This window comes from Aptenodytes forsteri, unplaced genomic scaffold, assembly GCF_000699145.1.
Source record: "Aptenodytes forsteri isolate BGI_AS27 unplaced genomic scaffold, ASM69914v1 Scaffold155, whole genome shotgun sequence".
Classification (NCBI taxonomy): Eukaryota; Metazoa; Chordata; class Aves; order Sphenisciformes; family Spheniscidae; genus Aptenodytes; species Aptenodytes forsteri.
Genome location: NW_008794446.1, coordinates 7,601,116 through 7,612,740, shown reverse-complemented (window position 1 = coordinate 7,612,740; position 11,625 = coordinate 7,601,116). Strand labels below are relative to the sequence as shown.

The 11,625-nt window shown below is 41.5% G+C and overlaps 2 protein-coding genes across 3 annotated transcripts in view; one reads left to right on the top strand and one right to left on the bottom strand.

Annotated features, from left to right (window-relative positions):
* GTF3A (general transcription factor IIIA) overlaps positions 1 to 4,976 on the top strand; it is a 30,571-nt gene extending 25,595 nt beyond the window's left edge. Inside the window, exons 3-10 of the mRNA XM_009290281.1 lie at positions 212 to 325; positions 856 to 952; positions 1,148 to 1,236; positions 2,179 to 2,252; positions 3,519 to 3,602; positions 4,011 to 4,240; positions 4,343 to 4,402; positions 4,672 to 4,976. Coding sequence (XP_009288556.1) covers positions 212 to 325; positions 856 to 952; positions 1,148 to 1,236; positions 2,179 to 2,252; positions 3,519 to 3,602; positions 4,011 to 4,240; positions 4,343 to 4,402; positions 4,672 to 4,833 — 910 coding nt within the window. The 3' untranslated portion in view covers positions 4,834 to 4,976. The remainder of the gene's footprint in view (positions 1 to 211; positions 326 to 855; positions 953 to 1,147; positions 1,237 to 2,178; positions 2,253 to 3,518; positions 3,603 to 4,010; positions 4,241 to 4,342; positions 4,403 to 4,671) is intronic.
* Positions 4,866 to 8,547, bottom strand: MTIF3 (mitochondrial translational initiation factor 3). Of its 2 annotated transcripts, none has more exons than XM_009290227.2 (3): positions 7,911 to 8,542; positions 6,500 to 6,645; positions 4,866 to 5,173 (listed from the first exon to the last, which is right to left on the bottom strand). In XM_009290227.2, exons 1-3 carry the CDS (start codon positions 8,371 to 8,373, stop codon positions 4,961 to 4,963), a joined length of 822 nt encoding a protein of 273 aa, XP_009288502.1. In that variant the 5' UTR covers positions 8,374 to 8,542; the 3' UTR covers positions 4,866 to 4,960. The 2 variants fall into 2 exon arrangements, with proteins under 2 accessions (XP_009288502.1, XP_009288503.1); XM_009290228.2 differs by having other exon boundaries at positions 4,873 to 5,173; positions 6,500 to 6,612; positions 7,911 to 8,547.
* Positions 8,548 to 11,625: the final 3,078 nt, after the last annotated feature.

The following is an 11,625-nucleotide window of genomic DNA, read 5'->3' as shown; positions in this document are numbered from 1 at the left end:
GGCGGCCTGCGCGGCTCGAGGCCAAGGCTGCCCCGGGGCCTGCTGACCTTGGCCCCCTCGGGGGGATCGGGCGGCCCGCTGGGGGTACCCAGAACGCCGTGGGGGGGCTGCGTGGGTTGTGTCTGAAATACCGCCGCCGGGGCATCCTGCTGAAGGCAGCCTCCGGGAAACAGCCGACCCCCCTGAGGTGTGGTTTGTCATCTCTGAACAGCCCTCTCTTTCAGAAGCCGTATGTTTGCGATTACGAAGGCTGTGGTAAAGGTTTCACGAGAGATTTCCACCGTGCTCGTCACCTTCTTACGCACACTGGGGAAAAGCCGTTCGAGTAAGGCCAAATTTTTTTACTTCTTAAAATGGATTACGCTTGTCCTTATGGAAATGAAGGGGAGTGAAAACTGATGTGTGGGTGGTACAGAGCATGATCTGGTATCGTGAGTACTGCCGTAACAGTGTGCACGCAGGGTGCGACGTGGGGAATCTCCTTAGCCTAAAACCTCCTGTCTGGCAGCGATCCATAATAGATGCTTAAAGGAATGAGCGGATCCCTCCCTAGAATACAGAATTAAAAGAAGGCAGGCAGTTATCTCCTACTACTGAGCCCTTAATAGCTGCATGTCATGGATTAGGAGCTAGGCGTTCCTACGTGTTTTATTAAAAATCTCTTCTGGTATGTTTTCCTGTGGCTTTTGATTGTAACTTAGCCTCTGGCATTTCATGTCTGTAAAGCAATTTTTATATTTGGGTTGTGAGTTTCGGTCATTCTTTGTGTATTCCTCTTGTCCAATGATTTCTGTATCTGCCTAGGAAACAAATCACTGTTTGAGAGTGATAAAAAAAAATGCAGTTCATTTGCAGGTGCACAGCTGATGGATGCAATCAGAAATTTGTAACAAAATCAAACTTAAAGAAGCACATTGAGCGCAAGCATGAAAATCAGCAAAAGCAATATGTGGTGAGTGATTACCTTTGATACTGTAAAGTGGAGGCTAAACAAGCTCCTTTTTGTGTATCTATCTAGTGAAATACTTCAACTTGTTATTATGCAGTACTTGTATGAGTTCAAATACTGTGATTGGGATTTCAGCAAACACATGTGGACTAGGCTGTCGTTATTTGGCCTCTAATGATAACTTAATTTCCTAAATAGTGCGACTTTGAAGGCTGTAACAAGTCTTTCAGGAAACATCAACAACTTAAAGTTCATCAATGTCACCACACCAATGAACCTCCCTTCAAGTAGGTGGATAATTTTAATAATGAACTTTAACAATTACATTTAAACACTGTAGATGAAAACAGGTGCCTTTTCTCAACCTTTTCATTGATGTGGCATTTAAAAAAAACTGGCATGAATTTGCAGTCATGGCTGCAAGTACATTTCTTGTACTAGTCCTTTGCTCAGTAGCCTGTTTAGAGAAACAGTTTTGGTGCTCTGTAACTTCAGCATTCCAGACATTTTCTTAGGGTTTATTACAGGTTCACAGGAAAAATAAGCAAAAAGCCCAGTTTTGAGTTCACACAGTCTGAAATACAAGCATGAGAGCTTGCACCGTAATGAAAAATGCAGCTACCTCTGTTTTCCAGTAAAAAGCAGTGGCTTGGCTAACACTGAAGTGAGTAGCAGCTTAAAAAAGGTGAGAGGCTTGGACACCAATCTGAGCAGCTGTGCATTGCAACTCCATTATTTACGTGACACATCAGTATAGATCTAATGAAAGCAAAGTTTAGTCTTGTGTTTCTTACAGGTGAAACACGCTTTACAGGAGTGTTCCCCTTAAGTGAAGTGCACTAGTATGGCTGGGTGACAGGCAGAAAAATACTTAGTGCTTTGCTACTGCTCTGACTGCTAGATCTGTACAAGCCACATAAACCTTCCACTTTCTCTTTTATGTTTGAAGAGCCTACTGTGTAGGGAGGATATGAGGCTTGATTCTTTAGCTAAAGCTTAACTTGCCGTATACGTGGAAATCATGCTATAATTTTAACTCTTGAGGGGATCAGAGTCCTCCATTAGAAACGTATTATGGAATTTACTTTTACAAGGGGTGGGGGGACATAGAACAGATCTCTAGACAAGGGGAAACTTGGATTATTTTGTCCACTTTAATTGTTCTTGACTTAAAGAAAAAAATACGTGGATGCAGTGAAGGAAATTAAACCAGTGTACTTTATACCTAGATGTAATAATGAAGGATGTGGAAAGTACTTTTCTACTCCAAGTCGACTAAAGCGGCATGAGAAGATACATGAAGGTAATACAGTTTTTCTTCTTGCCTCAATTATGTTTTGGCAAAGGAAAAGGGACTTCTTCCAGTACAGAGAGTATGCAGGGATGTATGACAGACATGGAAGTATCCTGGGCCTAGTGATCCAGACAGACAAAACAAGAAGACCCCTTTTGAATAGTCGAATGGGATACAATTGCAAGGCATTGCAGTGTTCAGTTACAATGTACTTGTGGCAGGCTGAACAGAGCTCGGGGTTCCTTCAGTCATTTCTTCTCCTAATGTGCTTCCTTGTCAATAAGGAGCCATCTTCTGGAGATGGGCTCATGGTTAAGGCACTAGCCTAGACCTCCAGGGGTTAGGATCAGTTGCCAGTTCTGCCACAGATTTCCTATGGAGCCTTGGCAAAACCACGTCGGCTTGCATTTTTAAAGTTATTAATGTACCTACGTGAAAGGTATTTTAAGTGGAATCGTCAGGAGGTGGTCATGTATGTTTGAGCTAATCCTGCTACACTCCTATCCATTCTTTCAGTACTGTTGACAGCTAGCCTGCTTTCCAGTGCTAGAGAAAAAAACAAACCCAAGGAACTGGGAGGAGTATCCAAAATCTGTGATTTGTACTGCATTCCTTTCTTAACACAGGGACTTGTTCATAGTTGTTTGACCTTCCCAGTCCTGGGATTTAAATAGCGTTGACTTTCTGTGGTTTGTTTAAAAACCATCCGGTCTGCTGATAGAATAGTAGAGTCTCTTTAGACTCAGGAATATTACTGTACGGTCAAGATCTTATGTTTTTAATATGTAGTACGAATATTTACATAGAAATAATATATATTGTTCCAGCTATTTTAACCTAGTTGAGTGAAAGTGTATGGCTGGTGAGGAAGTAGTTTTACTGAAGCAAGGGGAGACAGAGTTTCATAAAATCATTTAGGTTGGAAAGGACCTCTGGAGGTCATCTGGTCCAACTCCCTGCTGAAGGTGGGGTCAGTTAGACCAGGCTGCTGAGGGCTGCATCTTGTCAAGTTTTGAATGTTTCCGGGGGTAGGGATTCCACAGCCTCTCAGGACAACTTGTGTCAATGATACAAGGTTTCTTCCTTAAATCTGTTAGGACTTTCTCATGTTCTAATTTGTGTTTGTTGCCTCTTGTCCCATCACTGTGCAGCATGGGAGGAGAGGAGGAATACTGGCCTTTAATTTTCAAATGCTGAAAGGGGAGTTCCCCCTTGTAAAACTGGACTGTGTTTGCCAGAACCTTTGCAACTGTAAACATTTCCCCTGTCTAACAGGCTATGCATGCAAGAAAGAAAACTGCTCATATACTGGAAAAACTTGGACAGAGCTTCTGAAACATAATAAAGAAAGTCATACAGGTAAACTCCAAATGCTTTAGTAAATAGAGCTTAACTTTCGATATGAATAGGAAACAAACTGCTAATTTGAAGAGGAGTCCTTGCTGAACTCATTTCATCAATTTGTCATTGTGGCTAGACAAACTTGTTTACTAACACTATTGGTAAAATGGTTGTCACTCTGGCTAGACCTTTAACTGATGAAAATGCTACTCACTATACTAACTTTGATTTGTGATCCAGTAAATGAGAAATTATATAATGTAGGATTTCAGATCTGGATAATTCATACTGCATTACTCTCTTCCAGTCCGAGTTCTTTACATTTCATGTGGATTTTAGCATTGTTCTAGAGGACTACTAGGGTTTGATTCTGAGCTCCTGTAAGAAGCTGTTAATTTATACTCTGCCTGTCTCTCTCCCACTCAGAGCCGATAGTTTGCAATGAGTGTTACAAAACTTTTAAACGGAAAGATTACCTCAAGCAGCATCAAAAAACACATGCTGTGGAGAGGGAAGTCTGTCGATGCCCGAGAGAAGGATGCGGGAGAACTTACACAACTGTATTTAATCTTCAAAGCCATATCCTCTCTTTTCATGAGGAGAAAAAACCATTCTCTTGTGATTATCCAGGCTGTGGAAGAGTGTTTGCAATGAAGGTATGTATTTTTACACTGTCCTAATCTGAATCACATAATCTGAAATGATAAACCTAACTCTTTTTTTTTTTCTTCCCCCCCCCCTGCTCTTTATAACTGTAGCAGAGCCTATCAAGGCACACAGTTGTACATGATCCTGAAAAGAGAAAGCTGAACTTGAAAGTAAGTTATACTCTTGAAAAAGTCCTCTCAACCATACCCTGTCACTTCAGAGGAGGGTAAACATTATGTGTTTTAGAATGTGACTTCAAGCAGGAAAACAGGCCAGCTATTTACTCAATTTGGGAGATTCTTAATTTCTGAAGCTCCTTTAAATAACGCAGTGCTGGCCTATTCATTAATTTCTTCTCCCCTCCTCCTTCCCCCCCCCCAGTAGTAGTCTTTGCTCCATAGATAACTTAAGTTGCTAATTCTAGATTTGTTTCTGCCAGGCAAAGCGTTCTCGTCCGAAGAGGAGCTTAGCCTCTCGTCTGAGCGGCTACATTCCTCCTAAAACCCAGCCAGGAAAGGATGCGGTTGTGACAGAAAGCAAAACAATGGATAAGCCCATGGAAAATGAAATACCAACTGTTGAAATTCTGACTCTGCAGTAAAGGTTAACTGAGACAACATTCTTCAAGGAATGACCAGTGCAAAGCTCAACAATAACTTTATTAAGTTTATAGTTGGGTTTTTTTTTTTTAAATAAGAAATTAATATTGTTTACACCTCTTCATAAAGTCACTGATGCAACTCATTTGACTTCTGATCTTCATTCTCATCTTTCTTTACTGTACTGTTTTGCTGTTTTTCCATCTTCTGGTATGCTTTTAACTCTTTGTCAGACATGTGTCTCAAAATACAGGTACTCACTCCTTCTCTAGTAACTTTTGGCTTGGAAAGGTAAGTGGCTTTCTCAGACACAGTCTCTAAAATCTGATCAAAAAGCGTGAACTAAAAAGAAGGAGAAAAATAGGACTAAATGCACAAATACAGGTAGAGAAGTATTTCAGGCTGTTCTATAATGACACAATCTCCTGCTTGTGGTTTAGGTATTAGCTGAAACGAGCTAGTTGCTAGTCCTGGTTTGAGCAGTTCAGCTTGTCCTTTCCCAACCATTTGTTCTTTACTCATCAGCAGGTTTAGGAAAGTCACTAGAGGGACTAAGTCATTTCCTAACACTTAGGTTGAATTCCTGACTCATCCTGTTTTGCTGTTTAAAGGTGTCTGTGAAAGTGATTACAAATGCTGCATCTGACCCCTCCCCACCCTCCTCTTCCACTAGATCGGGGCATATTATTATGCAGCTTTCCTCTTAAGGGGCAGTATTGTTCTAAGGTTAGCAGAATGTGGTAGTATTGAACTGAGTGATACAGCGCATTCATATAACAAGCTGAACTCTTAAGCTCATAATTAAGCTTTTAAATTTAAGGACAACCTCAAGCTGGACTGTGTCACAAAATGTTCTGCTCCCTCCCATATCCAGTTCTTCCTCCTGCTACCCCTTCCCTATGAATTCAACTTCTATAAAAAGTTTTGTTCCGTTTGGATGAAGTGATATCAGTTTTTTTCCAGCAATTTAGTAAAGAGAATCATCAAGGAAACCTAATTCACTACAACATTAAAAGGAGAAAAAAAAAATCTTACACAGAATCTTTATAAAAAAGGCATTTGTGCAAATGACAATGAAGACAAGTCTCAAGGCCCTACAATTGTACTAGTAAGTGGCCACCAGCTCCCTAACATCTTTATAGGTGTTTACTTTGCCAGTCTTGGAACATCATTCCAGTAATTTTTCACATAGCAGTGGAAAAGTAACCTTAGCCATAGTTGCACAAATGCATCTTCAGAAGAACAGTTAGGTTATTGAAATAGTCCAGCTAAAATACAGCAGAAGTTTTTAAACCTTACTGTTAAACTTTTCAGTGAGTGAGCTGTCTTAAGGCATAGACAGGAAAATTTGACCAGCCCACTTAATAAGGTGGTGCTGCAAAGGAGTAGGAACTTCTTAGACTCTGCTGTCAAAGCCAGTATTAAAACTGCACTCTTAAGAAAGCATGGTATTTGAATTGTCTCTACGGGACTACTTTTCTAGAACTGCAGTGTTTGAACAGATGCAGCTTAGGTGGGGCAACCGTTACTTTCATGGGACACAGACCTTCATTTATTTTAGCAGTACATGATATATTAAAAAAACATGGCAGTACTGAATAGGGGAAGTTAATACAAGTACACCTATTTCATGAAATTGATAGGTCTAGCTTTCAGGAGTCCACTTACCATGTCTGTATTGCTATCTTTTGCTTGCCGGATGGTAACTTTAACACGGTATTTCTTTTCAATCCACTGTGCTATCTGTTTAGTCTTGGTCTCTAAGTCGTTCTTGGCAATTGCTGAAGAAAAGGATAACTCCTTCTGAACCATCCCTGTTTAAAACAGAACTAAAACTGTGTTGGCTTAACATCTGACAAACCTGTATCAGCTGCTCTCTTTCAACAGCCTGTGGTGCTTTGTCTGCTTAACTCCCTTCCCCCGTGCTGCTTTCTCGTACACGGACCATCCCAATCTCGTGGTCTCCGCATGCACCGCTCTCACCTTAGAAGGTGGCTACTTGATATCTCACACTCGCTGCCGTAATTGGGAGACTGAGTGCATGTTTGAGGCACGGGGAGAAGTCTCTTCAGGGTCAGAAGGCTTAAAGTATTTTTATTTTAATTTCAGTTTTGTTCATACCACCCATAATGCAGGTCTAACAAAGGTAAACAGGTAAGCACTGGAATTAAAGACTTAGTGTGCAATTCCTACATTCTGCACATAGTATAGCTGAGTGTAAAAGCTTTGAAGTTAGATAGGTCTTCATCTCTAGCCCATTTTCTTGAAAGGTGAAGTGCAATATTCAGCTGTAAGTATGATGCCTCGTAATATATTTGAACAATTTATGGTCTCTTCCTCTTTAGGGATTCTCTAAAGTAGTTACCATTTGAATAATCTTTTTGTAGTTTCTTGAACAGAAAGACTCACTACCACAGTAGTGCTCTCCTCTAAAATCAGAACTCTACCCAAAGCACAGATACCGTCGTTAGCCTGAGGATAAGAAAAGAGGATACAAGGTCAGATGCCTTTTCTAAAACCTCTTTGCCAAACTCAGTTTGTTGAACTGCTGGAGCAGGCTGACTTAAGAAAAACCACTGAAAAGCGTTGAATATTGAAAAGGTTGTTCTCTTACTCTGCACAAGAAAGGGCTCCACGCTTTGTCTTCCTAGCAGCAAACTAGGAAGAGAATGTTTCATGACTACTGGTGATGAAATTAGGTAATTATATCGGTGTATCTGGTGCTCGGTTTTTACAAACTGCCTGTCACTTTATGCCTTAGTAAAAGAACAGAAATTCAGTGAGTCTCATGGAACCAGAGTCTAGTTATATTCACTTAAATAAAAATAGATTTAAAAAAAAAAAAAGCCAGCAGATGCCAAAATAGTAAATCCTGCGAAGGCAATAGAAGGCTTCTCTGTGGAAGACTAGACTAATCCAAAATTTTATTTTCACCACTGCAAACCCTTAATAGGGTGGACTGCAGTGATGTTGCTTTGGATTTACACAAATGCAAGTAAGAGGGTTTAATCTGCTGAAACCACTTTTAATGCAGCATTTTTCAAAGTGCTCAGTGTCGTAGTGTCAACGATGTACATACCTGCTTTTGGATTTGCTTTTTTCTTCTCTGCACGTTTAAGCTGTTCTTCATGAATCTGCTGCCCGGTCATTAGTCTGTATACAGGAGGTTCTGCATTCTCACGAAGGAGAACTAGTTTCAGGTCATGTTGATCCATAAGTTTGAGTGCCTCTGCTCGGTGCATATTTCCTAAGCTCTCTCCATCCTGGTTGATTACATGCAAAATCCGATACGGAATTCTTCGCCCAACACTTCCAAATGCCGCTTTCCTTTTTGGTTCCGTGTGAGATTTTTCAGCTGTACACAATGGTTGAGTAAGTCCAAAAGCAGCTGACTTTCTAGGGTCAGGTACCACCATCCAGAATGGAGAAAAGACCCTCTTTTGTGGGGTTTGTGTCAGAAGAGTGCCAAAGAATCTTTTTGCATATCTATTCTCATTTCTGGTTGCTTGACATAAAAGCTTCATCACGCAAAAGGCAGTCATTCTGAGGAAGCAGGGAAGAAGAAAAAACAAGTTACCCCCATCAGTCAGATTCTTCTAGTTACATTGGAAAGACCTGACTCCAGTTCAGTAAACCCTCGTCCTTAAAACTACTTTCAAAAAGATGCATGGTGTTACTATACAGAATGAGCAATCGGCAGTAATTTTACAGTAACAGAGGGCTTTAACGCAGAGAGAAAACCTGACAAAGGAACAAAATTTATGAAGATAACATCAACTCTTCAGTATTTTAAAACTTGAGCCTGAACTCCTTTAAAGAATCTGATACTTCTAGTTCATTTCTCCTCACAAGAGTATCTACTCTTACACAGCTTTTTTGTGTACAGAGAAATTAGCCAATGGTCCAGAGGGAGAATTTGCTGTCAAATAAAAAGGTGTGTCACACTTCTAACAGTTTCAGTCCAGATTTTTTTCATGAAGTATCTAACACTAGGACTTTCTTCCTGGTTCTGATACTCTCCTTTGGAAAGTGTTTCATTTAAGCCACGTTAATTCAGAAGCTCCCTAATCACATAGTGAATGAAGTGGCGATTTGTGCAACGTCCGTCAGCAGCCATCCCAACATCTACAGTCTGACTCTTCTATGTTTTGTAAGGTTTTGGAATTTCAAAGTCTTGACCGTACAGAGTAAGACTGCCATGCAATATCTTCACCTTGGCATTAAAATGTGCCGAAGTAACCATTACTATACTTGAAAGTATGGCTTATCCCAGGGTTGAAAACTCTTCCATAGCTTGCGTGCAACTTGCTTCTCATAGCACTGACCCCAAGTTGTGTATTTTCCTCAGTTTTCCAAATGTCATTTTGTGGAAGTAATCCAGCTAGTTACTTGGTCTTCTATGGATTAAGCACTAATATTATTTCAGTAACCTTAAAAAAAAAAAAGTGTCTTCACTGTCTTTTAAGCTCAAGTTCTACTGATTCAGCCATGCTTCAAAGTGAAAACAGCACCTTAATTTTAAACCTATTTTATGAGACATTTAAAGTATCGATCGACTTTCCCAGTTTTTCACAAACATTACATTTAGGGTGGCACATTCCTATTTATAGTGAGCTGATTTTTTCCAGTTATCAAAACTGTTTAGATTTCTTACATACAGAAAGCATGCACCTAAGTAGCATTAATTGTTTGGAAAGTGCAATTTACTGTAGACATTTCACCAGAGCCATCTAATAAAAACACTGATAATTACGTATTTCTTCTTCAACGATGAAAAAAGCTTGCGGGGGAAAAAAAGAGAAAAATAGAGACACAGATAAGACTTGCCTGCAATACACGGCCTGGAAAATAAGCAACACGTTCATGTGCCTAAGATCCCCACTTGCAAATTAGAAGTTAAATAAATTGTTACAGACATCTATCCTGGCATGGTACTTGTGAAGCTACAGACTTTCAAAACAAGCCTCAAAATACACCAGTGCTTGAAATTTGAAGACTAGCGAAACTGATCTTTGAGACATTCCTTCCGTTATAATTTTTTCCCCATTCTGCCTGGTTCATGGAATCCCCCTGGCAATTTTGGTGCACCTGACCATTATTTGCATTTTGTTCAAAACTTCAGAAATTGGCTGTTTTTTAACAGCTGCAAAAACTTCAGAAATAAAGAGCAAACTGTGGAGTATTATCTGCAGTTTTGGTATTCCACGTTTAAAAGGCAGCAAGTACAGGAAAAGCCAAAGGTGATGCAGGAAACCAAAAACGTCATACCGGAGGAGTTGGCAAGAGTGTGACTTATTTCGCTTGGGAAGGAATTTGACTCCACTTTATACATACATACATACATATCACTGCGTAAACACGTATCCATGTGCATACATATACATGGAGAAGGTGCAAACAATCGGCAAGGATAAGGAACTATTTGTAATTCTAAGCAGTGCTGGCCCAGGAACAAGCTAAATGACCTGCCTGTGAATAAACTTAGTCTGAGCATGGGGACAGTTTGGAGCCTGGGACAGACTTCAAATTTTAGCGGTAGCAACAAAGCCGATATGAACCACTTGAAGATGGTACCGGATCAGTTCATAAACGGGGCAGTCTGACTCGACCGTGTGCTATAGCAGGACCCTGAACTCGGCTAGCCACAGGGCACAGAAGAGAAATACCAGGATATTCACAGCAGAGTCTAAAAACAGCTGGTAGAGCTACCGTCCCTTCCTGCCCCGGGCTCTGCCTCTGCCGAGTCCAGACCAGAACCACGGCCCCTGGGAAACACAGCTTCTTCTCGGCCATGGCGATGGTCCCACATCTAACCCCCCACCGCCAACACACAAGTATCTTTGCGCGTCATCGGCGTAGCCACACAAAAGCCAAGAAGTCCTTATTTTTAAAATGGTTTCAGAAACCAGCTGTGGATCGTGCGCTGCAGACTTACAGACTGTAATCTGGGTATCACTGGGGCATTGTAAAATACTAAAATTAAATTTATCTTGCATTCAGAGGAGCCTGGCTTGCCTTTGTCAGTTACTGACTTCTAAAACCAAGTAATAGTATCACAGCAATGGAACAATAGCTTATTTTAAAGGAATGTTAGTCTTGCTCTGCTAAATACATGGGTTTGCCTTTATTCCCCTTCGTTCTCTGTTGCTATTTAAATCTAATAAATCCTGCCTTAACTGTCCGAGAAAGAAAATGACCCTCTTAATGGAAGGTTTTTTCTCATATAATATGGCACGTTAAGTGTATTTTGCTTTGTGCATTTCCATCACTTACACAGACCGTGTATGAGCAAGGACAGCTGACTTTGCTGGGAGTTTTAATGAGCAGGCAGGCTACGCATGTACTGGGAACCGCAGACAAGGCAGTTGTTCCTGCACTCGCAGGACGTGTTTTGCTGCACATGCGAGTGCTTCAGTGCCTGCAACTACGTGCAGTTGTTACGGGAGATGTCTTGATTCTTGTAGGAGTTGCTGGCGCGTGTTTTTCTGTGCTGTCTCGTCTAAACGCATGCTGAAAAGACGCTGTTTTAATTATATGCGTGGATTTATGCGGGGCGGGGGCGAAGGACTGCGCGTGGGTGCCTAACCACGCGTGACTGACTGCGACCTGCTGCCTCCGTGCTCCCGGGTGCGCATGTCGGGGAGGTCATCGTGTCCGTGACCTTGTGACCGCGTCCCTCTGCGCGGCTCTGCGTGAGCCGGGCCGGGGGGTGCCTCGCTGCAGGCGAGGCCCTGGGGCGGCGGCGCTTGCGGCCTCGCTGCCCGGAGCTCGCTGAGCCTCCCGCGGCCGACCCG